This window comes from Notothenia rossii (assembly GCF_949606895.1).
Source record: "Notothenia rossii genome assembly, chromosome: 9".
In the NCBI taxonomy this organism is placed as follows: Eukaryota; Metazoa; Chordata; class Actinopteri; order Perciformes; family Nototheniidae; genus Notothenia; species Notothenia rossii.
The window spans coordinates 52,671,749-52,698,072 of NC_136907.1; the positions used below are offsets into that span (position 1 = coordinate 52,671,749).

Genomic DNA, 26,324 nt, shown 5'->3' on the forward strand with positions numbered 1-26,324 from the left:
TTAATCTGCTATGGCTTCTTTGCTGTGTGCCTGAGCCCGTTTCTGCTGACAAACTCTCGTCTGGCCTGTCCCTGTTGGTGTAGCAGCAGCAGGGTCCCAGCCTCTATCAGATGGGTGCTAATGACATCACCCAGGAGGACCTTTCCCCTGCGGGACCCCCCTCACAGAGAGCTGGTCTCAGTGGGAACAGAGATACAGATTTTATTCAGCAGGAGACCAGATTTACAAACTGGGATTTGATTTAAATGTTATTCACTTGGGTTTGGATTACATTTCAGAGCAAAATCATGAAACAGGTGACTTAAAAAAGAAATCTGAACACAAACACTGGATTTAAATGTCTTGATTCATAAAGTAGCAACAGAGTAAAGAAGCATCATTAATATATGTATTATTAGTTACTTATAAACATCTGCATATTTTCTTATATACGATACATTTAATTTTATTTAATCACATCTTTATTTGCACAAATGTTCTTAGTTTTATACACATATTTTACTTTATCTTGACTGCGCACAATTTTTACTTGACGTTTTATAGGAATATTTTTTGTTTTATTCTAATAGAACAACTGACACAAAATCCAGTTCCCAGTATTTCTATAAAAAATACTATATTATCTGTAACAGAGTAGAAAGCTTTTAGTTTAAAGAGCATCTTGCAGGTTTTTATTTATTCTACATTTATGCTTAAACTTGCTTGAAAATTACAATTAAAAAAGTTAATGCAGCATTTGATATGTTTTACGAGATATAAGGGCAGGAATTCAGAGGGAAAGGAGCAATTTTGAGCTCTGCTCTTAAAAACGGCTTTTTTTTAAGGTCATACGTCAAACGCGTCATATTACATCACGCAGGGGACACATCTCCGCTCTCTGACCGCGGGTAGAGTAGAGTTGCGTTGAGTAGAGCGGTTGTGTTTTAAGGAGCTGGTATATTTCGGTAGTTTTACATTGTATTTCACCATTTGTAATCATGGTGCAGTATTGTGTTTGTGCAGGTTGCACAAATACCAGCCTGTCAGAACATCGAGTCCACAGTCAAAAGGACCGGAGCTAGCGTTCGTTCCTGGGTGCATTGTGCATCCACCTCCCTGCAGCACATACCAGGGTGTCCGCGGGGTCTTAAAAAGTATTAAAAGTTGATAAATCAATTTTGCAAAAATTAAGGCTATTAAAAAGTATTAAAAAGTATTAAACGGCATTTTCCAAGGTATTAAGAAGGTCCACAGCAACGACAACATGAAACACCCTTTAATTTACTGAAACGACATGTCGGGAAACCCCACAAGGCGGGCCCATGCATAGCGCGCTGTAAAATGCTGCGTATTATTTTAAGTTTCGTTGCCTTGCTCCGCTCTGTGTGGGGGGGGGGGGGGAACTAAACGACTACGGTAACGGGTCCCAAGGTGGGTAGACCGGCATACGCAACGATCTGGGGGTCCAACGGCTCCGTGTGTAAGCCCGTTATGATCATTTTCTGATAACGATGAAATAGCCCGCCTCCCTCTCCCCACGTCTCCTGCTGCTGCTGGGCTGTCAGAAGAGGGGGAGGAAAAGAGAGGCAGTCACCGTTTATTAAATATTATTATATTATTATACAGAGAACAGAGTCGTTATCAATTTGTTTTAAAGCTCAATAAATAACAAAGAAGACCTCTGACCGGCACTTTTCTAATTTTTTACGGAAGATTTAAACTTTAACGGACATGTTGACCGGCGGAACATTTTTTTTACGGAAACTGCCGCACGGTCCCCTCGTTCCTTGGAAGAGGGGGGTGTTTTTCATCTGCTTGTGGACTACCTGAGAGATACAGCAGGAGAACACGCCGTCCACCGCGGAGAATAAACAGAAGGGCAACCATGGCAACCATGCTCCGGGGTCTTCTTCGCTGCTTTTGGTGTATTCCGGGCGGCAGCAGCGCCACTCACAGGCCTGACATATGTACTACATCGTTTCCAGCATTTCCAGCGGTCTTGTGTGAACGGACACGTTAATGAATCGAATGCGTGTGAACGGAAGCCTTTTTTCCGCTTGCGTATGAGTTTTACCGTATGCGTCTTTGTGGGGCCGGGGTCTAAGCCAAACTATATCCGGTCACAGAGATCTGCTATTTTAAAGTAAAGTCAACACATATAGACCCTAAATATAGTCTATATTAAGAACGAGAAAATTCTTAACATATATATCCTTTTTTGTAAACATATGACAAATGTGTGAGGGTGATGACGTCAGAGCATCGTCCTATGTGCCAGGGCTTAGCCCCGGACAGCCCCAGCCCAATTTAACCCCTGGGTATTTGTGAGGGAGCTCCTATATGGCATTACCCCGCTGAAGCTCACCAAAGTTTAACATATTTCATAGTTCAAAGTTTTGTCAATTGTTTTGTTTATTGGTCAAATACTGGTTTCTAATGGTTTCTGAGGAGTTTTACTGGAATGAAAGAGCACAGAGTACAGAAGCAAAAAAGCAGCATACTGCATTAAACCTGACCTTCACAAAGAGGTTGAAGTTCATGTGGAAAGGAGGCTTCAGTAGTCTGTCTGCACTCTGTTTAGTTTTGCTATCTTACAATCAATATAGTAAATGTGAAGTAAAGTGTGTTGCCAATGTAACCGGTTAGAACTCAAAGTTGCGATGAGGTCTTAAAATGTATGGAAAGGGTCTTAAAAAAGGTCTTAAAAGGTATTAAATTTGACTTCAGGATTCCTGCATATACCCTGACATACTCTCCACAGCTTTATCAGGAAACCGTATTACTTCTCTCTCCCCCCCCCTTCGCTGCTATCTCTCTCCCCTCCGGTACACGGCACCGTAAGACATTGCATTAGGTAACGCTGTGGTGGCTGTACTGCTCCAGCCGTCTCCTTTGTGTTTGTTTGTTTCCCCCTGTCTGTGTTGTTTGTGTGTGCGTGGTGGCTGTCACTCCTGGCTCCCGGCTCAACCTCCACTCACCTGCTGCAATCAGCTGTGCACCCTCCCCGACTACACACCTGATTTCCATCAAGCCATTTACAACGACATATCAACGGAGGCTCCACAACCTTTCTCAGCCAGATCGTCAAGTATCAGCCGTATCTCGTGTCTCTCCTCCGGCACACAGCACCGTAGTGTGGAGTTGCATTAGGTAACGCGAGATACGGCTGATACTTGCGCATTAGTTTCTGTTATGGATCAGTATCAGCAGTCCTGCCAGTAACGTTACTATATTATCAATGCTACTTTAGTTATAGCCTGATATATGATAGCTAACTTTACAATGTTGTGATGTGACGTTAGCTAACATTCTGTAGTTAACGCCGGTCACTCACCAAGATAGCTGCCCAGTTCTCCACTGGTTCTCCTCACACCACAGCTCAATTTCTCTCCGATGGCCATTATTTCTTCTAATCCTTGGCTGCTCCTGGTCTCTTGGACGCCTAGCAGGCTCATAATTATAAGGTTGTGGTCCGTCATATGCATTTGAATATTAATGTTCAACTTCTTCTGTGTCTTCTGTGTCGAAACTAGCATTGGGATCCATGTTTATTAATACGTTACACCGGCCGCTCTCCCCCTTGTGTCCCCCGTGTTACGTCACACGCGGGAGGTCACGTGCCGAGGCTTTTTTATGCGGAAGTGAACATTTCTTACAAAAACGAAGCCAGATGTCACAGTAGTGTATATTTCTGTATTTTTTTGGGAAAATCTAGTGTATTCATCATTTTCCTACACATTTATTCACAGGTGTCTTTAACCTGGAAGTTGCTCTTTAACGTAATTGACTAGTAAACGAGCGTACCTACACTTTTGGATTGGATTACAGGTACACTCCATCACTCTCTTGTTTCTCTGCTTGTTTTAACCTTTAAAATATAAATTACAGCAGTCCGGAGCGTTTTCTGCTGTGAGTGCCGGCTGCAGGAAGCACTATAGTGTAGCCCAGAGACATTATGATACATTCCCTCTGTGGTGAAACACTCCATCGATCGGGCGCCTCTGCTCTCTGCCCTGTTGTGACAACAAGGTGACCTTCTTGTTCAGGATGTTGAACACTCCCCAGCCTCTGTGTTATTGAATGCAGCATGTTGTGATGCACATCCCATTACCATATCTTTCTGACTCAATGATTGACTCACCCAGAAACACACATACACACTCGAGGCCTATTGTCTCGCTGGAGAGTAGCCTGTAGTTTCTACGGCAACCGCAAAAGATGTCTTAATAATCTGTCGAGGGAGAGGAATGGAGAAACATACAAATCAATAAGTTATGAATCATTTGTAAAATGTGGTTAGTTTAAGGCATAACGCTGAGCCTGATATTTGATCTTATTAAAAAACACCTAGTAGATTCAATTTTCTTCCACTATAAGGCGTCCCCCCCCCCCCAATTATGTTACCATTGCACTCCAATTGAATTAAAAAATGCCTTAGTAATAGTTTGCATTTCCTTGATGGATTCATGGCCTCATAATATTTGCAGCAAAAGCCAAAACACGCTCTCTCTAATGAATTAGCCAATGTGTGGCAACAAAATATTTATCAGGGTACATTTCATTCGCCCTAATTTTCCTCACATAAATTAAACTCCAAGCGGAGCGTTTACAGATGTAAGCGGCGCAGCATGCAACTCATGTGAGTCCGTACACAGCATGGCTTTGAACTATGTGCTTACACCAGCTGAGAGGAAACATCTAAATTAAACCCCAGAATAGGGATGCACGATTTGGAGAAAAGAAAGCAATATTTTGTGTTTTGCGGTATTGGAGGGATTGATCCTGTGGCATCATTATTTGTATTATTAGTGAACAATAATTCAAATGAATATCGGGTGATTTTTTTTAAAGAATATTTGTACCAAAAAAACATAAGTCTGGGCGGGATATCTCTGCAGCTCAACAATACTACCTTTACCACAATTTGTGCTTCCTGCTTTTTGAATATTGCCATAGTCCATATCGCAATTTTCAATACAATTGTAATTCATTGTGCAGTTCTACTGTATATTCAGGACAAACCAACAGACATGGTTGTAAACTGCAAATTGATTGGTAAGTGAAGGCAGACAACCACATTTTTTGTCATAAGGCCTTTGTACAATCTTGCGATGGCACCAAAAATATCATCCTTATTTGATCATCAACTTCTGTTTATTATGCCTCCATGTTAGAGACAGCAGTGGCCAGAGGCATTATGATTTCAGTTTGAAAGACCATCTGCTCCATTTTTGTGAACATAATTTTTTTAAATTACCCCTTGAGTTTGTTTTTTCCAGATTTGGTAAAAATGTGCACTTACTCAATCATTTACTTTTGGAGGTAAAAAGCCAAGGTCACTGTGACCTAACAAAACATGCTTTTCGCCATAACTCGTTATCAATAGAATGATTATGAGAACTTTACAAAAATATTTAATACAATAAAATGATGAAAAAGAGTCAAGACATTTACTGTAGTTAAAACTGTACATTCAATATTTGAAGAAGGCATACAATGGCAATATATTCTACTTTTTAATATATTCTGTTGTGCAGGATATTTTTGTCATAAAGCCTTTATAAAATCGAGAGATGGCAACTGTATTTTATTAAGTTTGACGGCACTAATACATTTTCTCATTATTGTGGCAAGAGAAGTGATGTTTTCCGGTTGTCAATCCCTCCGTACCATTCTTCTGAACTAATATCTCAGGAAAGCGTTCAAGGATTTTCTTCACACTTGCCTTAAACGTTCACTTTTTTGAAGGACGAACAGACTAAACAATGGTGGTCAAGGTCACTGTGACCTCACAAAATGTGTTTTTCGCCATATCTCAGTAGAAGAAGAAGAATTCCTTTGCTAATAATGACAATTCACCGGAATATCTTATTGGATAATAAAGTGAAAAGCTAACATTTTGGACATAAATGGATGTAAACTGACTTGACTGGTTAGCAGGAGCAAACAACTGCGAGGTTTTCATTATTTAGTCTTCTTTAACTATTACCGTAATTTTCGGACTATAAGGCGCACCTGAATATAAGCCGCAGCAGCTAAATTGAATGATGTGTACATATATAAGCCGCACTGGACTATAAGCCGCAGGTGTTTTAATGTTTAATTACCATAAGGGTTCGTGCACAGAGGGGATTGTCGGGAAAGAGATGGCTGTTTGAGGAAGCTCCCATTTATTAACATTTCAACAAACAAGTTGCATATTTGCATAACGTATTCAAGTGTTACCATTTAGTGCAATAGTAGCTACAGAACATCTACTGTGTTGTGTAAACTGTACTGTATCACATAGCGTTTCAGACACACAAACTTTTCAACTTTCAAACTTAAACGGTGCGCTTCCAGCGCACGTACCGGCAGTGATCTACAGCAGTGGTTTTCAACCAGTGGTACGGGGACAAACTGTCTCGCTCTCGTAATGTCTGTCTGTCTTGCTCTCGTTCTGTCTCTCGTACCACTCTCGGTTCCACTTTTACTTTTGCGCGCTACCTGTCTCACTCTTTTCCGGCCTCCAGCTTTTCCTGCTGGAGCCCGCCGCTTAAAGGTGGGGGGCGCGGACCGGCCATCGAGCCCATATAGTTAAAGGTGGTGGATTGTAACCTGTAAAATCCATAGATTTAGGAGGTCGCCTAGTGGCCGTTAGCTGTAAAAATCCATAGATTAGCCGCACCGTTATATAAGCCGCAGCGTCAAAAAATTTGAAAAAAGGCGCGGCTTATAATCCAAAAATTACGGTAATTGTAGAGGATTGATACATCATGTAGTTGTATGGCTCTGTCTTTCACACCTCAGCTTTTGAAATAAATGTTTGTCTATGTGCTCATGGGTTCAATCCCAACGAAACCCTGCCTAACCTGCTCTGTGTTCGACTTTTATCCATCCGATCTTCCTCCCTGTGTTTCAGGATCGTATCTACTGGACGGACAGAGATAGGGCGGCCGTCTTTATGGCCAATAGGCTGACGGGTCAAGACGTCCACACGCTAGCCGAAAACCTCAACGACCCCAGTGACATCGTGGTCTTCCACCAGCTCCGCCAGCCACCAGGTGTGTGTGCACCGTATACTAGAGATATGTGTGTCTGTCGCTGTTTCCTCCCCTCATTGTGCGATTGTTCCTCCATGGATCCATGTCGGGCCAGGCCCCATGAAAAAAATTATGCTGGGGCTTGTGACTGTGGCGGAGTGATCAAAGCAGTGGGAGCAGCGGTTAGATTCACACTTCTGCCTCCTGGTCACTCTTCTCTAACAGGACAATACAGATTTTGATAGGAACTGAACCGAGCTCTTAATCATGGATGAGATGGCTGTGTATTTCCGGTTCTGTGTGTCAGTGTCCATGTCTATATCTACCTACTTTGATTCCTCCTTTCCATGCATGATACATGCCCATTTAAATTTAAAACGTTTATTGTGTCACCACAATCTTTCCCATTCCATCTTCATCCCTACCTATCTTTACTAGCTCATACAACCCAGTCTCACAGCATTTCCTGTTATAGTCAAGACATTTAATCTATTGATTCGTGTTCACCAACACGATTTTCCCCTTTTTTTCGTGTCACACAGAACGATTTTAAAAGCAATGTATATCTATTGGTAGTATGTTTCGTGCCTGCACCACGTCTTTTTGTTGGGTCGGGTCTTGGAAGACCAGAAGCTGTGGGTTTCATAAAAACATGTTCTTAATCAATATCAAGCCACGATTATTGTTTTTATTTTAAATCGTATAATGACTTTTTTTTGCCGTTTGTGAGGAAAAGAAATGGGGCTCAGAGCCTCAAAATACTGAAATCTGTATTTTTCAAATCTTTTTTTTCTTCTAATTTGTTATTCTTTTCTAAATAACACACTGTTATTCATTCAACAATAATACACAATTATCCTTGTTTTTATTTATTTGTTTGATTCCATAATCTTGGGCTTTTTCGGCGTCCGTCAGGAACTGCATTTCAAAATAAAGATAACCGGAAACAGACGTAGGCCTATATGGGACATTTCGAGCATCATTGCGATACACAGCCACTGAACTGATTACCCAAGATCCTCAGCTATGGTTTAAGCTCGGTGGTTGGATGTTTTAGACGCAATGCACGTTGGGATGTGGTGTTAAAGCGATATGAATTCTGAAAAACATTTCAGAGTTTAGGATGGCCGAAGACACTACACTACCCATAATCCCCAGCTATCCTTTGGGACTACAGTCCCGTGATTAATCTTCAAGCTCTGGGATAGTAGCAGTGCGCCAAGGTTACGCCGAGCGTCAAAAAGCTCTTTGAAATGGAACAATTTCCAGTGTTTCCCACAGATCTGAAATATACTTGGGGGGGAAGGTGCCAGGGGGGGGGGCTGCGAGCAGTGTGAGCGGACCGCGGGGCGGGCTTTGTGACGTGCAACACATGTGACAAACAACAAGTTTTAACAACAGGTTTATTCATTAACTTTACATTACTGTATGGCAATATTCATTTTGTACAAAGATGGCACTGTTTGTCAGAGCACTTAATCCGTCTAGGTTTGTTGAAGAACAGCTCCAACGCCTGTGTGTATGAGAACGCCTCATCCCATCCCGCTGGTCCACTGACTGCTATCCGCATGCAGCCAGGTGCTCCCCTTTCAGTCGGTTTCTCATGTCAGTTTTCATCTGTAAAACAGACAGTTTGTTTTAAATGAACTATACAGAATGACATGCAAGACACGTACCCTGTTCATCGTAGAAAAATCCCTCTCGCAGTTTACACTGGAGACAGGGATGACCAACCCCGCTGAAGAGAGAAGGCTGAGGTTTGGGTATATTTCTGCCCATTCGTCCTTCTCACTGGCCAGGAGCTGCATGATCTCAGCTTGTGTCTTGTCCTTCAGAGATTAGCCAAGGCAGGGCAAATGAGTATACAGTATAATTGAAACATTTACAGATGTCAAAACAAGCAATTCTAACCGTCAAGTTCATATTAATTTAGGTATTTACCAACCTTAAATGTTCCTTCAAGAACATGCTGCTTGTAGGAGGTCCACTCTTGGATAACTGTGGCATCCTGCCCTGGGATGAATTTGTTGGCAAGGGTCTGCAACATTGAAATGTTGGTTACATCATTGGAGGTAACTGCCTTTGGACCCAGGACACTGAAGGCCCCCAGCACTTCAATATGCTGGAACCTGCTCTCAATGTTACTCTCCAGGCTGCAGATGTAAGGTTTGAGGACCTGGAATGATATTATACATTTTTCAGTTCAAGGAAAATAAATATTGGAATGTAAAAGTAAGAAGGGATGTATTTACATCTCTGACAAATCTGGCCCACATATCTTCCCGGGGGCGCTCCCCTCCTGATCCTCTCCTCCTCTCCGGCAATGCTAAACGCCCCAAGTCCACCTGGGTTGTCCAAGTCTTGGTGTAGGCGAGCAAGGAACGTTCCGGGGAGTGGGGTCTCGCCTGCCTCCAGAATTCTCCTCAGAGTAACAAGTGTGACTGGCACCTAAATGTGGAAAAAGACAACAATATAATAGGATGGATAATGCAAATAACTGGGAGCATCAAATGCATTTCTTTGTAATCTACCTACTCCTTTATGTGGAGAAAGTTCACATCAGCTCTCTGAAACACCTTAGACAGCATTGCAATGTGGGGCAGCACATCTGCCTGAAGGTAGAGGGCAGCCACAAAGCGGTATGTGGCACAGACATTATAGACCTTTGGCCACTGGGCACTTCCTTGTGGTTGCTTCTTCCGCCAGAGCAGCCAGCACAGCTGTAAGGTTCCTCTGGAGGTTTTGAACGGCTAGGTGCTGCGATAGCCACCTTGTATCTTTCACCTCCTAACAACAAGTAGAAACACTGGTAAGTAAAATATATGTAAATAATATGACACCACAATAGTATTATGAAAATAGGTGAAAACACACCTTGACTTTCAAGTCGTTCAGACCAAGAGTGGTAGCGGCAGCACTCAGTGTGGCTGACCTATTTGCACTATTTCGGAAGAATAGGTGCAGTTCCTGCAGGTGGTTCCTGAAGTTTGCCATATACCTGACAGCATTTGAGGCATCTTTGCATGCCAGTGCTAGTCTGTGAGCATCACACGCTACAGAAACCAGCTTTGGAAAACTGTCTGTGAGCTGCTTTGCCACTCCATTCAGACGGCCTAAGTTTAAGAATTAAATGCAGTGTTGAGGGCGTCATTTTGTTTCCTTTAATAACAGCTGACAATACACATTTCACACAATCCATTAGATTTAACCATAAACTCCATACCCGTCATCACTGCTGCACCGTCTGTCCCGAGTCCATAGAGCCTGTCTACCGGGAGATCCTTCTTCTGTAGTACACTCTTGATGGCAGCAACAACGCTGTCAGCTTTCCCATCTTCCAGAGTTACCAGGTCAAGGAAGTGGTTGAAAACATAACCCTCTTTATCCAGGTGTCTAAAATAAAGATGTATAGGTTTTCACACATATTAATAAATATTAAGTTTAACTAGGCCTACATCTTTATTTAAATGCACATCATACCTTTAAAAAATACCCCACCTAACATGTAAATCCAGCTGGCGGTTTACAGATACATCTGTGGTTTCATCAACCTCTAGGCTGATTGCTTGAGATGACCTTATCTCTTCCAAAATAGGCGACTCTACTATCTCTGCAAGGATCTCCAGCATTTCATCCACTATTCTGTGTGATTGATAATTGTTTCTTTGATCCACCTGAGAAAAAGACATCATTTAACATTTAGCTGGTCAAAGTTCTTAGTTTCACAAGCATCATTTTGTACTAGGTTTACCTTCAGATTTTCAAAGTAATCACAACCCAAAAGCTGAGCTAAACTTAAGAGCTTAGGGTAGTTGGTGTGGTGAGCCATCTCATTCTTTACTAGCCAGTAAAGACATTTGAATCCACCTATGACGGCCTCATGCTCCATAATAACTGTGGGCTCAAAAGCCTGCATCACTGAGTAGCCTAGACCAAGGGCAAAGACATAATTCATTATATGAGCCAAACATGGTTGATAGGTTGCAGAAATTAGCTTTACATAAAAAAATGATATACCTGATGCAAGTGAGACCTGATGCTTTACACTATATTGATGAGGCTCTGAGGAGATGTGGCGCTCGATATAATCCTTGCGGAAAACAAGAATCCCAACTTCTATGAAAGCCCATTTTAAGGGGCCTTTCTTTATTGGAGGCTTGTGTTGCCTGCAGATTCGGCAAAACATTCCTTTTTAAAAAGAAAAACGTGTTAATTCTTACAAAAAATAAGTTTTATTACAAATATGAACTTGCAAATGCCATTCATACCATGCTGGGTGAGGTAGAGCTAATTCTTGAACTGTGGCATTTTGAGCCAATCAGGGTTCCATCCTGAGTGGCGATGCTTGGAATCTGAAAATAATGCATTGGTATTACTGCATTTAAATGGTAGAGTTCTCCTTGCTATTATACTATGTCTGTGTCTGTGTCTGTGATGCTTGGAACTGTGCTGCTTGTTCACCTGCACCTGCTTGTACCACACTGGGACCTGCTGCTGCTTGTATCACACTGGGACCTGCACCTGCTTCTACACTGGGACCTGCTGCTGCTTCTACCACACTGGGACCTGCTGCCTCTCCCTCAGTACTCTGACTAGTTGTGCCAGCATCTTCACTGACCACCGGCTAGAATTGAAAACAAGCTTGAATCTAGTTTGGTCTCTGCATTGCAACTCACTGTTGACTGCAATTGTATAATTTCAGGTCAAATGAACCGACATATATCATTATTGAGACTTATGCATTTATTATTGCCATTGCAAGCAAAATGCTAACATTGGCTAAGTTACCTGTGGTCTCTCCTCCTCTCCTCGTCTCTCCTCCTCATCCTCACGCCGTATTCTCTTAAAATATTTTTGAATACTCATATCTGAGGAGTAATGCAGGGGAAATTAACAGTCTAACCTTAGCTAAAGTTAATCTGTGTCCTTCTAACTGGCATAGCCCGAAGAGAAAACAAATTATAATCTTTTTTATATTTAATTTAGCACACGTAACTTGCACGCAGCAAAGTTGGCCTGGTTACGTTAAATACACTCTTAGTTGCCACTAACTTCAAATAATTCGAATCTCCTACCAAAGTCAGAAAACAGCAACACAATAAGGAGAAAATAGTTACTTTACCTTAGTGTCCGCGTCTTCTAAATTAACGTCGTCTTCTCCGTTTTTCGTTTCCCTCCACGCGATTGCAGCACGAACAGGAGGTGTCGAGCGAGGGATCATACACTAGTTAATCGATCGCAGAGCGAACAGGGGGGGATTATTGTCCCCTAGTTAATCAACCGCAGAGCGAACAGGCACAGGAGACGTAGAGCGAGGGCTCATTGTCCATTAGTTAATCACTCGCAGATGGCGTCGCTCGCGGACGGATACATTTTTTTTTAAAAAGGTCCGAAATATACTTGGGCGGGCCTTAATATACCTGGGCGGCCCGCCCAAGTATTAACATTGTGTGGGAAACACTGATTTCTCCGATATGTGCATCTTAAAAGTGCTTAATTTTAGATACAGTGGGCAAAAAAGTATTTAGTCAGCCACCAATTGTGCAAGTTCTTCCACTTAAAAAGATGAGAGGCCTGTAATTTTCATCCTAGGTATACCTCAACTATGAGAGACAAAATGAGAAAAAAAAATCCAGAAAATCACCTAATATAATAATATCCATTTTTTTTGCATTTATTAGGCTATTTATTACATCATATAAAACTGTTAACCTCTAATAAGAAACAAAGAACTCCTATAAGAACTGCTACAGGATTTGATTTGTAGATTTGATTTGTTTTTGATCTGTATTTTTGAAAATTATGTAACTTTTTTATTTTAAGCATATTGTTTATTGTTTATTATATTATAACTTAGTACTTTTTTAGCATATTGTTTATTGTTTATTATATTATAACTTAGTACTTTTTTAACGCATTTCAGATATGCAACACTAAGATGTCTGTGGCTCTTTCCTGCTGTAACGCTGCAAATTTCCCCTCTGTGGGACTAATAAAAGGATTCTGATTCTGATAAGGAGAATTAAAAATAATACACAGGCCTAGTTTAAAATAAATTAAACACAGCACTTGGGGAGTCCTCTGCACATTTGAAGGGGAACAAAATATTATTAAAATGGGCCCACTTTGAAATAAATAAAATATATAGCTGCACCCTAAAAAGAGTTAAAGGTAGGGTAGGTAAGAATGGAGAAACCAGCTCGAGTGCGCTAGAATTTGAAAATACACAACCGGAAAAAATATGCCTCTTCCTTCAGACTTTCTTACAGAGTCCCTCCTCCAACACACACGAACGCGCATCATCAATGAGGCCACGAGATAAGTTTGTGCACAGATGGAAGGCTGACAGGCAGGTAGGCCATCCAGTTATTTTAGCCGGGCCGGCTAAAATGATTGATCGTGCTTTTTACAGTGCTACGGCTTCCAGAGATTAATTTTTGTATGTATTTATTGTCCAAGCATTTAATATATTCATTGCTATCGGGACGTTAAGAGCATTCCATGGAATATAACAAAAAGTGTTTTCTGAAATAAATTAGATACCCCATTGAATTATGACTGAAGATTGTCAGCCGTCTTCCTCTCCCTTGTTGTTCCTCGATACGTAAAGGCTGCAGCACCGTTGACAACTTCTCTCTACATATCAAACATACCGGTAAACCAGCATCATTTGCTGTGAAAGCATACAACTCTGTCCACGCAGAATTAAATCCTGTGTTCCTCCGGTACTTTTCTTTGATTTAACCATAGTTCGCTCATCGAGCCGGGGGTCAGGTTATTCACCCGCAGGAAAAGGCGCTGGCGCGGGACCGTAGCAGGATGTGACGCATATTTTAGTTGACCTAATTAAAACCGTTTTGTTTTTTATTTATGTGTCACAGTATCACCTCAAAATACAAGATACGAAACATTTTCAACCATGCAACAAAATATAAATAGTCCTACAAATACTTTTATTTTATTTCCTTCTTATTTTTGTCTAAGCCTATGGTCTAAGCTCAAGGGAGCCAGAACAGAGGGCTTAAAGGGCCGCATGCGGCCCGAGGGCCGCGGGTTGCCGACCCCTGATATAGGGGAACTACACTGTTAGCAGTAACTTGGTATGCATGTATTTCATGTTAGCTTAGCTTCTTAGCCTGAGCTAGCTCTGTTTACTTCCAGTTCGAAGGCAGCAGGTCCCGCCTCGGCTCCGCCTCTTTGCCCTTATTTGGAGCAGGCTGGAGAAGGCTGGAGTTGAACTCTGACGTCACTGTCGAGCCGTTAGTGGCCGACTCCGCCTACTAAGGGCTTCTCGGCAACTCTGCAGAATCCTATGGGTGACGTCACGGACACTACGTCCATTTATATATACAGTCTATGCTGTATAAGGATGACACGTTAGGCTCGTGTTGTGTTCAAGGACCCTGACCTTGGCCAGGAAAAACGGGCACTCGCACTAAACATTTCTTTTTAATTTTTTTCTTTTTTGTGTGTGTTTATAAATTACCTTGAGGGCCGTACCAAATGAGGTTCCCCATCCCTGGTTTAAATAAAGGTTAATTCGTTTTTCTGTTTTGCACATCCTCCTATTAATATCTTTGTACATCCTGCACTAAACTGTTTTATTGATAGATCACTTACAGTATCTTCTTGATTTTTTATATTCTATATTTCTATCATTGACCTTCTATTTTCCCCCTATGAAAGTATGTACTCTTAATATTTTTTTCATCACCTATAACACATTAAAACAATAATTCAATAACGTGCTTTAACCACTAGGCGGTGCACACAAGGTACACACAGCCATAATAGAGAGGCAAAGTCCCTCCCCTTCCGGGAGCCTCCATGGGACCCCGGAAGCGGAAAATTATACATTGAAGTCAATGGAGAGAGAAAAGTTATCTTTTCATCCCGTTTGAATTGTGCCATGAATGACACATATGATGTTTGTCAATCTTAAACAATCGTTTCCATGTAAAAAAAGTCACAGGTTGTCGTAAAACTGTTGAAATATAAGACTATGAAAAATATGCAACTAGAAAGACTACAAATCCCAAGTCGCATTCTGGGTCGCGTAAGTGATGTCATCGGCGATAATGCTCCAAGACTGGTCGGACTCGCAATTAAAGCGAAGAAGAAGATCTCATAAAAGCAAGAGAAGAAGAAGAAGAAGAAGAAGAAGAAGAAGAAGAAGAAGATCTCATAACAATAAATAAATATAAATAAATATAAGAGATTGCTCCAATAAATTCACTTTTACAAGATGCCTGTGTGCTTTGTACCAGGTTGTAATCACAAAAGTGATCATACCACTTGCTCGTTCTATCGCTTCCCGTCTGGTGAAAGGACCAGGACCAAACATATCAGGTAATATACATGTTTTGCATGGAACATAGTCAAGTTAGCTACCTAGCTAGTAGCGAGCACGTTAGTTAGCATTACATTACTTAGCCTTGTCATTTGTATTAGCCTTAACATGAAGTAAACCAAAATGTTAAACTCAAACTCAAGTCAATCTGTTTGTTGGAAAGACAGTAGTTGAGTGATTACTGAGAGAAAATTATTAAAAGAGATAATTATTCAGTATTGTTACTTAAAGTGTTGTTACTGACCTTTTTCTCTTTTATTTTCTTTACCTCACCTGTAACTGCTGAGACCCTGAGGAACATGCACACTGGACTGACCTGCTCTGGCAACCTGATTTCCACTGTACGTATTTGGTTATGGTATATTATTTATATACATCAAAGGCACAATGCACCCCCCAGAGACACACATGTATTGAGTGTGATATTTTGCATTGGTCATGTGAAATAATCTTTACATACTAGAAAACTGTAGGAGCGGCAACTTGTTTTGAAATTGACTTTTTAATGTCCGATAATAAAGTTGATCTGTTTTCTTTATTCTTCTCTCTTCCCAACTCCACCCATCACCATTCTCTGTTCCTGCAGGTCCTGCTTGCTAATCAATGCTCATATTTTTTTACAAAATTACAAATAAAGTCAAGGTATTGTATGACATGAAGTTGTGCTTCATTCTGAGTCAATAATAAATTCATTCTGCCTTCAACTGCAAAATTATTGTGGACTGCACTGACATCCATGTAGCTGCCCCCAGTAAGATGAACCAAGCTAAGCTGACATACTCAACATACAGCTGTGCTCTTAAGTTTACATCAGGTGTCTCAGACTCCAGGCCCGCGGGCCAGACGTGAGACATTTTCTCATGGCCCCTTTGTTGATATCATGTAATAGTGTTAATCTGGCCCGCGCGTTTACGTTTGCGCTTTATATTTCAATTTTATTTTTCCCGCTGCTGCTGCTGCTGCTGGCAGGGAACTGCTGCGCGGAGTTCCCTCCCCCCTCCGAGGGAACTCCGCCACACGTCAATCAAATGCGCGCAGCGGAATCAATCCAGAGTGATCCAAAAGTGACACAGAGTGGAAGCAAAATATATCGCCATGTCTTCATCAAAACTTTCAGGGAAAAGAAAAAAATCTATGATGACAACAGAACATTTCAGAAGAAGTGGGAGGCTGAATATTTTTTTGTTGAGTACAGGGGAAACCCAACGTGCCTTATATGCACAGAGAAAATCGCTGTATACAAGGAGTATAACGTCAAACGTCACTACTCAACTAAACAGAGTATGCAAAACACCTGGGAGATGAGAGAGAGAAAAAAGTCACAGAGCTAAAAAACAATTACATGGAAGCAACTAAATCTCTTCAAGAAAGGAAGCAATGAGGCTGATTTAGCAGTCGAAGCTAGCTATGTTGTGAGTGAGATGATTGCTAGGGCGGGAAAGCCGTTTACGGAAGGCGAGTTTGTAAAAAAATGCATGTTGCAGGCTGCAAGTATAGTCTGTCCGGAAAAGAAGGGTCAGTTCAACAACATCAGCCTGTCAGCTAACACAGTGGCAGAGCGCATTTCTGACTTATCAAGTGACATATATGATCAGCTGTGCGACAAAGCCAAACTTTTCCGTGCATACTCTGTGGCTCTTGATGAGAGCACAGACATCACTGACACCACTCAGCTCGCAATGTATGTCCGTGGTGTTGATGACAATTTTGAAGTGACAGAGGAGTTGCTTACAGTTAAACCAATGCATGGCCAGACCACCGCTCAGGAGATATTTCAGCAACTGTGTGATGCCATTGCGGATATCAGTCTGCCATGGAAGAGGCTTGTTGGAATTACGACGGACGGAGCGCCATCAATGACAGGGAGAAAAAACGGGCTGGTGGCACTTGTTCAAAGAAAACTGGAGGAGGAGGGTGTGGAGGAGGCTATTGCTCTGCACTGCATTATCCATCAGCAGGCCCTTTGCAGCAAATGCTTGAAGTTTGACAATGTGATGTCTGTCGTTGTGAAATGCATCAACCATATCAGATCCAGGGGCTTAAAGCACCGCCAGTTCCGTGCTTTTTTGGAGGAAATTGAGTCAGAATATGAGGATGTGCTCTACTTCACAGAGGTACGTTGGCTCAGCAGGGGAAACGTCCTGAAGAGGTTTTTTGAGTTAAGAACAGAACTGAAAGTATTCCTGCTGGAGAAGGGTGGGATGGCTGTTCCCGAGCAGAGTGATCCCAAATGGCTCATGGACTTAGCTTTTCTTGTTGACATCACGCAGGAGCTGAATGCTCTGAATAAGAAGTTGCAGGGCCAGGGCCAGCTTGTTAGTGCAGCATAAGACAATGTCAGAGCATTCTCTACAAAACTGATGTTATGGAAAGCCCAGCTCCCTCAGAAAAACCTCTGCCATTTCCCAGCATGCAAGGCTCTCATGGACAGGGGCACAGCATTCAGTGGTGAGAAGTATATTGATGCCATTGTGAAGGTACAGGAGGAATTCGATCAGCGGTTTGCAGACTTCAAGACACACAGAGCCACTTTCCAACATTAGCAGCTCTGCTCGAAAAACGGGAGCCCGCTTCCAGCGTAATACGCTGGAAGCGGGACCGCCACGGCCAAAGCCCCCGATCGCTCCGACAACGCGACGTTTGTAAAATAGCCGGACCCCCCGGGGGTCTCGGGGGTGGCCCCGGCGTGCCGGAAAACACCAAGCCCCCCCCCGAACGCCCCCCCCCCATTTTAGGCGGCAATCGACGCGCTATGCCCCTTTGGGACCCTTTCCCTTCTCCGACCACCAGGGGGAGCTCTCGTCGGTGTCCGGCAACTCGATACGGGGGCCCACTTGGCTCTGGGCGGGGTCCCAAAACTCGATACGGGAGCCAGCTTGCAGCATATTTGACAGTTTTACTTGTACACACTTGTCTGTGTATTTATACACGGGGGGGGGGGGGGTCCCACATCTCAATATGGAAGCCCACTCTCCTGGGGGTGGTCCCACAAATCGATATGAGGGCCCATGGGGAGGTCCCACAAGTCAATATGGGGGCCCATTACAGCATATTTATATTGATGTACTTGTACTCATGGGGTTGTCCCACAACTCAATATGAGGGCCCATGGGGAGGTCCCAAAAGTCAATATGGGGGCCCATTACAGCATATTTATATTGATGTACTTGTACTCATGGGGAGGTCCCAAAAGTCAATATGGGGGCCCATTACAGCATATTTATATTGATGTACTTGTACTCATGGGGAGGTCCCAAAAGTCAATATGGGGGCCCATTACAGCATATTTATATTGATGTACTTGTACTCATGGGATGGTCCCACAAGTCAATATGGGGGCCCATTACAGCATATTTATATTGATGTACTTGTACTCATGGGGAGGTCCCAAAAGTCAATATGGGGGCCCATTACAGCATATTTATATTGATGTACTTGTACTCATGGGGAGGTCCCAAAAGTCAATATGGGGGCCCATTACAGCATATTTATATTGATGTACTTGTACTCATGGGATGGTCCCACAAGTCAATATGAGGGCCCATGGGGAGGTCCCACAAATCAATATGGGGGCCCATTAGAGCATATTTATATTGATGTACTTGTACTCATGGGGTGGTCCCACAACTCGATATGAGGGCCCATGGGGAGGTCCCACAAATCAATATGGGGGCCCATTACAGCATATTTATATTCATGTACTTTTACTCATGGGGAGGTCCCAAAAGTCAATATGGGGGCCCATTACAGCATATTTATATTGATGTACTTATACTCATGGAGTGGTCCCACAAATCGATATGAGGGCCCATGGGGAGGTCCCACAAGTCAATATGGGGGCCCATTACAGCATATTTATATTGATGTACTTGTACTCATGGGGTTGTCCCACAACTCAATATGAGGGCCCATGGGGAGGTCCCACAAATCAATATGGGGGCCCATTAGAGCATATTTATAATGATGCACTTGTACTCATGGGGAGGTCCCAAAAGTCAATATGGGGGCCCATTACAGCATATTTATATTCATGCACTTGTACTCATGGGGAGGTCCCAAAAGTCAATATGGGGGCCCATTACAGCATATTTATATTCATGCACTTGTACTCATGGGGAGGTCCCAAAAGTCAATATGGGGGCCCATTACAGCATATTTATATTGATGTACTTGTACTCATGGGGAGGTCCCAAAAGTCAATATGGGGGCCCATTAGAGCATATTTATAATGATGCACTTGTACTCATGGGGAGGTCCCAAAAGTCAATATGGGGGCCCATTACAGCATATTTATATTCATGTAGTTGTACTCATGGGGAGGTCCCAAAAGTCAATATGGGGGCCCATTACAGCATATTTATATTGATGTACTTGTACTCATGGGGAGGTCCCAAAAGTCAATATGGGGGCCCATTAGAGCATATTTATAATGATGCACTTGTACTCATGGGGAGGTCCCAAAAGTCAATATGGGGGCCCATTACAGCATATTTATATTCATGTAGTTGTACTCATGGGGAGGTCCCAAAAGTCAATATGGGGGCCCATTACAGCATATTTATATTGATGTACTTGTACTCATGGGGAGGTCCCAAAAGTCAATATGGGGGCCCATTAGAGCATATTTATAATGATGCACTTGTACTCATGGGGAGGTCCCAAAAGTCAATATGGGGGCCCATTACAGCATATTTATATTCATGTAGTTGTACTCATGGGGAGGTCCCAAAAGTCAATATGGGGGCCCATTACAGCATATTTATATTGATGTACTTGTACTCATGGGGAGGTCCCAAAAGTCAATATGGGGGCCCATTAGAGCATATTTATAATGATGCACTTGTACTCATGGGGAGGTCCCAAAAGTCAATATGGGGGCCCATTACAGCATATTTATATTCATGTAGTTGTACTCATGGGGAGGTCCCAAAAGTCAATATTGGGGCCCATTACAGCATATTTATATTGATGTACTTGTACTCATGGGGAGGTCCCAAAAGTCAATATGGGGGCCCATTAGAGCATATTTATAATGATGCACTTGTACTCATGGGGAGGTCCCAAAAGTCAATATGGGGGCCCATTACAGCATATTTATATTCATGTAGTTGTACTCATGGGGAGGTCCCAAAAGTCAATATGGGGGCCCATTAGAGCATATTTATAATGATGCACTTGTACTCATGGGGAGGTCCCAAAAGTCAATATGGGGGCCCATTACAGCATATTTATATTCATGTAGTTGTATTCATGGGGAGGTCCCACAAGTCAATATGGGGGCCCATTACAGCATATTTATATTGATGTACTTGTACTCATGGGGAGGTCCCAAAAGTCAATATGGGGGCCCATTAGAGCATATTTATAATGATGCACTTGTACTCATGGGGAGGTCCCAAAAGTCAATATGGGGGCCCATTACAGCATATTTATATTCATGTAGTTGTACTCATGGGGAGGTCCCAAAAGTCAATATGGGGGCCCATTACAGCATATTTATATTGATGTACTTGTACTCATGGGGAGGTCCCAAAAGTCAATATGGGGGCCCATTAGAGCATATTTATAATGATGCACTTGTACTCATGGGGAGGTCCCAAAAGTCAATATGGGGGCCCATTACAGCATATTTATATTCATGTAGTTGTACTCATGGGGAGGTCCCAAAAGTCAATATTGGGGCCCATTACAGCATATTTATATTGATGTACTTGTACTCATGGGGAGGTCCCAAAAGTCAATATGGGGGCCCATTAGAGCATATTTATAATGATGCACTTGTACTCATGGGGAGGTCCCAAAAGTCAATATGGGGGCCCATTACAGCATATTTATATTCATGTAGTTGTACTCATGGGGAGGTCCCAAAAGTCAATATGGGGGCCCATTAGAGCATATTTATAATGATGCACTTGTACTCATGGGGAGGTCCCAAAAGTCAATATGGGGGCCCATTACAGCATATTTATATTCATGTAGTTGTATTCATGGGGAGGTCCCACAAGTCAATATGGGGGCCCATTACAGCATATTTATATTGATGTACTTGTACTCATGGGGAGGTCCCAAAAGTCAATATGGGGGCCCATTAGAGCATATTTATAATGATGCACTAGTACTCATGGGGAGGTCCCAAAAGTCAATATGGGGGCCCATTACAGCATATTTATATTCATGTAGTTGTACTCATGGGGAGGTCCCAAAAGTCAATATTGGGGCCCATTACAGCATATTTATATTGATGTACTTGTACTCATGGGGAGGTCCCAAAAGTCAATATGGGGGCCCATTAGAGCATATTTATAATGATGCACTTGTACTCATGGGGAGGTCCCAAAAGTCAATATGGGGGCCCATTACAGCATATTTATAATGATGCACTTGTACTCATGGGGAGGTCCCAAAAGTCAATATGGGGGCCCATTACAGCATATTTATATTCATGTAGTTGTACTCATGGGGAGGTCCCAAAAGTCAATATGGGGGCCCATTACAGCATATTTATATTGATGTACTCGTGCTCATGGGGTGGTCCCACAACTCGATATGAGGGCCCATGGGGAGGTCCCACAAGTCAATATGGGGGCCCATTACAGCATATTTATATTGATGTACTTGTACTCATGGGATGGTCCCACAAGTCAATATGAGAGCCCACTTCAGGGCTCCCACATCTCAATACGGTATAATGCAGGTATACCTATGGGGATTTTGGCGATGTCCCACATCTCTATGTGATTTATAAGTGGTTTGGTTTATTATAATGACATTATATTTAATAATAATAATAATAATATAATATAATAATAATAATAATATAATAATATTAATAATAATAATGCAATTTTTATAACTATTAAAGGAACTTATAAATTGAGTGCCAAGGGTAACATTTCAATACGGTATAATGCAGGTATACCTATGGGGATTTTGGCGATGTCCCACATCTCTATGTGATTTATAAGTGGTTTGGTTTATTATAATGACATTATATTTAATAATAATAATAATATAATATAATAATAATATTTTTATAACTATTAAAGGAACTTCTAAATATTGCCCCACAAGTGGCGCTAAACTTACTTGGACAAAAGTATTATATATAGACTCCACTATAAAGTAAAAAGACATTTCTCTATCGTTTTGGCGATCAAAATTGACAACAAAACACATCAAATCACATCTACAAATCAATACGAAGCTAATGAAACCACTCTCAGACTCCTAGCGTGTTTACAAGCTTTTCACATCACACCATTGTGTTTTAAGCATTTTAACGCTACATTTTCATATGTTTTCCGTCATCAAAATGTAAAAACGACATATCCAATCAAATCTACAGATCAATAGGAAGCTAATGAAACTATTCCAAGACCTCTAGCATGTTTAGAAGTTTGAAAGACTCATCAAAAGTATCAAAATATTTGGGGTTATTTAATGTTCTTTAATTGTTGTTATTTCATGTTCATAAATGTTCCTTGTTGTTATTTCATGTTCAGAAATTATTGTTATTGTTATTTAATAGTGTATGTTTAAATAAATGTTTTCAATTGTTCAAAGTAGTATTCTGGTAATTTCTTTATGGTTCTGCTAAGTCATGTTGTGTCTAGCTCTGATACACTTGGTTCTATATACATACATATATGCAGTGGGTTTTAATATTAAATCATATTTATAAGTGGTTTATTATAATCACATTATTATATTGAATAATTCCAAAATAATAATAATAATAATAGTTATTATAACTATTAAATAACAGTTATTATAACTATTAAATAACTATTATAGTTATTATCTCTTAATTCAACTAATCATCTAATTCAAAAACTGAATGCCAAGGGCAAGAATCGAACCCTGCTCTCTCACACCAAAGGGCAACTCCTTATCTGTTGCGCCACAAGTGACACTAAAAAATATTGAACACAAGTCTTACAAAAAGACTCCACAAGTAACACATTTCTCTATCGTTTTGGTGTGGCATGTTCAGAATATGCTAGATTGCAGATATAGCAATATTTTAATAAAATATACACAGACACACATTTTTGATAGGGAGGTCGCAGGGGCCCCACATTTTGCAAGCAGGTTCAACACAAGTTAAGCAACAATCTCTCAAAGTCTCGGAGCGCCACGCACCTTTTTTCAATTTTTTTCAATTTTTTTCATTTTCTCCCCTCCCCCACCACAAGCCTGTCAGATTCTAAACTCCAGACAGGATTTTGTGAGAAAGTTGCCATCTTTTGGAAAAAACAATTCTGGGTGTTTTACAGTTTCCATACTTCAGATTCCTGATCTGGGTCCTATTTATAGGCCCCCTGTGAAAAAAATATCTCTTTAGCCCTTTCAAAAGTCATGCAACACAGCAGCTTTTCAAAAGGCCTTAACCGAAGGTTTTGTTACATTTTAAGCCATAAGCTTTGACATTTAGCGCGACCAGAGGCATTAATCTGCATCTGCTCTCCGAGGCGGTTCCAACGACACCAAGCTCAAAGCCGTCGGACCTTCCTAAGTGGCGTATACAGTGCGTCTACCATCCACAGTTGACCTTTGACCCTTGGAGCTTTGTTACATTTTAAGCCATTAACTTTGACATTTAGTTGCAAAAGAGGCCCCAATCTGCATGGCATTTCCGAGCCCGTTTCAACGAGACCAAGCTCCAAGCTCTCGGACCCTCCTTTGTGCCCTAAAGGTCACAGTAGGCCATTAAAACGAAAACGCCTTAACGGAAGGTTTTGTTACATTTTAAGCCGTTACGTTTGAAATTTAGTTGGAAAAGAGGCACCAATCTGCATGGAATTTCCGAGCCCGTTCCAACGAGACCAAGCTCCAAGCTCTCGGACCCTCCTTTGGGCCCTAATGGTCACAGTAGGCCATTAAAACGAAAACGCCTTAACGGAAGGTTTTGTTACATTTTAAGACGTTACGTTTGAAATTTAGTTGGAAAAGAGGCACCAATCTGCATGGAATTTCCGAGCCCGTTCCAACGAGACCAAGCTCCAAGCTCTCGGACCCTCCTTTGGGCCCTAATGGTCACAGTAGGCCATTAAAACGAAAACGCCTTAACGGAAGGTTTTGTTACATTTTAAGACGTTACGTTTGAAATTTAGTTGGAAAAGAGGCACCAATCTGCATGGAATTTCCGAGCCCGTTCCAACGAGACCAAGCTCCAAGCTCTCGGACCCTCCTTTGGGCCCTAATGGTCACAGTAGGCCATTAAAACGAAAACGCCTTAACGGAAGGTTTTGTTACATTTTAAGACGTTACCTTTGACATTTAGTTGCACAAGAGGCATCAATCTGCATGGAAATTCTGAGCCCGTTCCAACGACACCAAGCTCAAAGCCCTCGGACATTCCTTTGTGCCATAAAGGTCACCGTACGGCATCAAAACGTGACCTCTGACCTCAGTTTGATCTTGTTGAAGGTCGCAGGGGCCCCAAATTTTGCACGCGGGTTCCACACAAGTTAAGCAACACAATCTCAAAGTCTCGGAGCGCCACGCACATCTTTTCAATTTTTTTCATTTTCTCCCCCTCCCACACAACAAGCCTGTCAGATTCTAAGCTCCAGACAGCATTTTGTGAGAAAGTTACCATTTTTTTTGAAAAAACAATTCTGGGTGGGTTACAGTCTCCATACTTCATATTCCTATTTTGGACCCTATTTAGAAGCCCCTGGTGAAAAAATGATCTCTTTAACCTTTTCCAAAGTCATTTAAAAAGTCCTAAAGCAGTTTCATCTCAAAACGCCTTAACGGAAGGTTTTGTTACATTTTAAGCCGTTACCTTTGACATTTAGTTGCAAAAGAGGTCCCAATCTGCATGGAAATTCCGAGCCCGTTCCAACGGGACCAAGCTCCAAGCTCTCGGACCCTCCTTTGTGCCCTATAGGTCACAGTAGGCCATTAAAACGAAAACGCCTTAACGGAAGGTTTTGTTACATTTTAAGACGTTACCTTTGACATTTAGTTGCACAAGAGGCATCAATCTGCATGGAATTTCCGAGCCGGTTCCAACGACACCAAGCTCAAAGCCGTCGGACCTTCCGAAGTGGCGTATACAGTGCGTCTACCATCCACAGTTGACCTTTGACCCTTGGAGCTTTGTTACATTTTAAGCCGTTAACTTTGACATTTAGTTGAAAAAGAGGCACCAATTTGCATGTAATTTCCGAGCCCGTTCTAACGAGACCAAGCTCCAAGCTCTCGGACATTCCTTTGTGCCATAAAGGTCACCGTAAGGCATCAAAACGTGACCTCTGACCTCAGTTTTGACCTTGTTGAAGGTCGCAGGGGCCCCAAATGTTGCAAGCGGGTTCCACACAAGTTAAGCAACAATCTCTCAAAGTCTCGAAGCGCCACGCACCTTTTTTCAGTTTTTTTCATTTTCCCTCCCCTCCCCCAACACAAGCCTGTCAGATTCTAGGCTCCAGACAGCATTATGTGAGAAAGTTTGACCTTTGATTGAAAAAATATTTCTGGGTGGGTTACAGTTTCCATACTTCAGATTCCTGATCTGGGCCCTATTTATAGGCCCCCCGTGAAAAAAATTTCTCTTTAGCCCTTTCAAAAGTCATGCAACACAGCAGCTTTTCAAAAGGCCTTAACCGAAGGTTTTGTTACATTTTAAGCCATAACCTTTGACATTTAGTTAAACCAGAGGCATCAATCTGCATGTGCTTTCCGAGACGGTTTCAACGACATCAAGCTCAAAGCGGTCGGACCTTCCTTTGTGCCGTAAAGGGCACCGTACGGCATCAAATGTGACCTCTGACCTCAGTTTTGACCTTTGTTGAAGGTTGCAGGGGCCCCAAATTTTGCAAGCGGGTCCCACACAAGATAAGCAACAATCTCTCAAAGTCTCGGAGCGCCACGCCCATTTTTTCAATTTCTTTCAATTTTTTTCATTTTTTCCCCCTCCCCCACCACAAGCCTGTCAGATTCTAAGCTCCAGACAGGATTTTTTGAGA

General features: G+C 42.0%; 2 protein-coding genes across 13 annotated transcripts in view; one reads left to right on the plus strand and one right to left on the minus strand.

Annotated features, from left to right (window-relative positions):
- Positions 1-26,324, plus strand: part of LOC307018301 (low-density lipoprotein receptor-related protein 8-like) — a 196,773-nt gene that overhangs the window by 150,543 nt on the left and 19,906 nt on the right. For both annotated transcript variants that reach the window (XM_079648475.1, XM_079648476.1), the window contains one exon: positions 6,881-7,022. In XM_079648475.1, the coding sequence (XP_079504601.1) occupies positions 6,881-7,022 (142 nt within the window). The remainder of the gene's footprint in view (positions 1-6,880; positions 7,023-26,324) is intronic.
- On the minus strand, positions 8,340-12,440 carry LOC307018303 (zinc finger protein 862-like). 11 transcript variants are annotated; one of them, XM_079648481.1, is made up of 8 exons: positions 10,753-12,117; positions 10,500-10,675; positions 10,225-10,394; positions 9,876-10,114; positions 9,537-9,788; positions 9,254-9,449; positions 8,947-9,177; positions 8,340-8,830 (listed from the first exon to the last, which is right to left on the minus strand). In XM_079648481.1, exons 1-5 carry the CDS (start codon positions 11,185-11,187, stop codon positions 9,657-9,659), a joined length of 1,152 nt encoding a protein of 383 aa, XP_079504607.1. In that variant the 5' UTR covers positions 11,188-12,117; the 3' UTR covers positions 8,340-8,830; positions 8,947-9,177; positions 9,254-9,449; positions 9,537-9,656. The 11 variants fall into 11 exon arrangements, 10 of the variants coding, with proteins under 10 accessions (XP_079504607.1, XP_079504614.1, XP_079504611.1 ...); XM_079648488.1 differs by lacking the exons at positions 8,340-8,830; positions 8,947-9,177 and adding an exon at positions 12,124-12,440 and having other exon boundaries at positions 9,211-9,449; positions 10,753-11,625; positions 11,790-11,869; XM_079648485.1 differs by lacking the exons at positions 8,340-8,830; positions 8,947-9,177 and having other exon boundaries at positions 9,211-9,449; positions 10,753-11,189; positions 11,270-11,353; positions 11,463-12,117.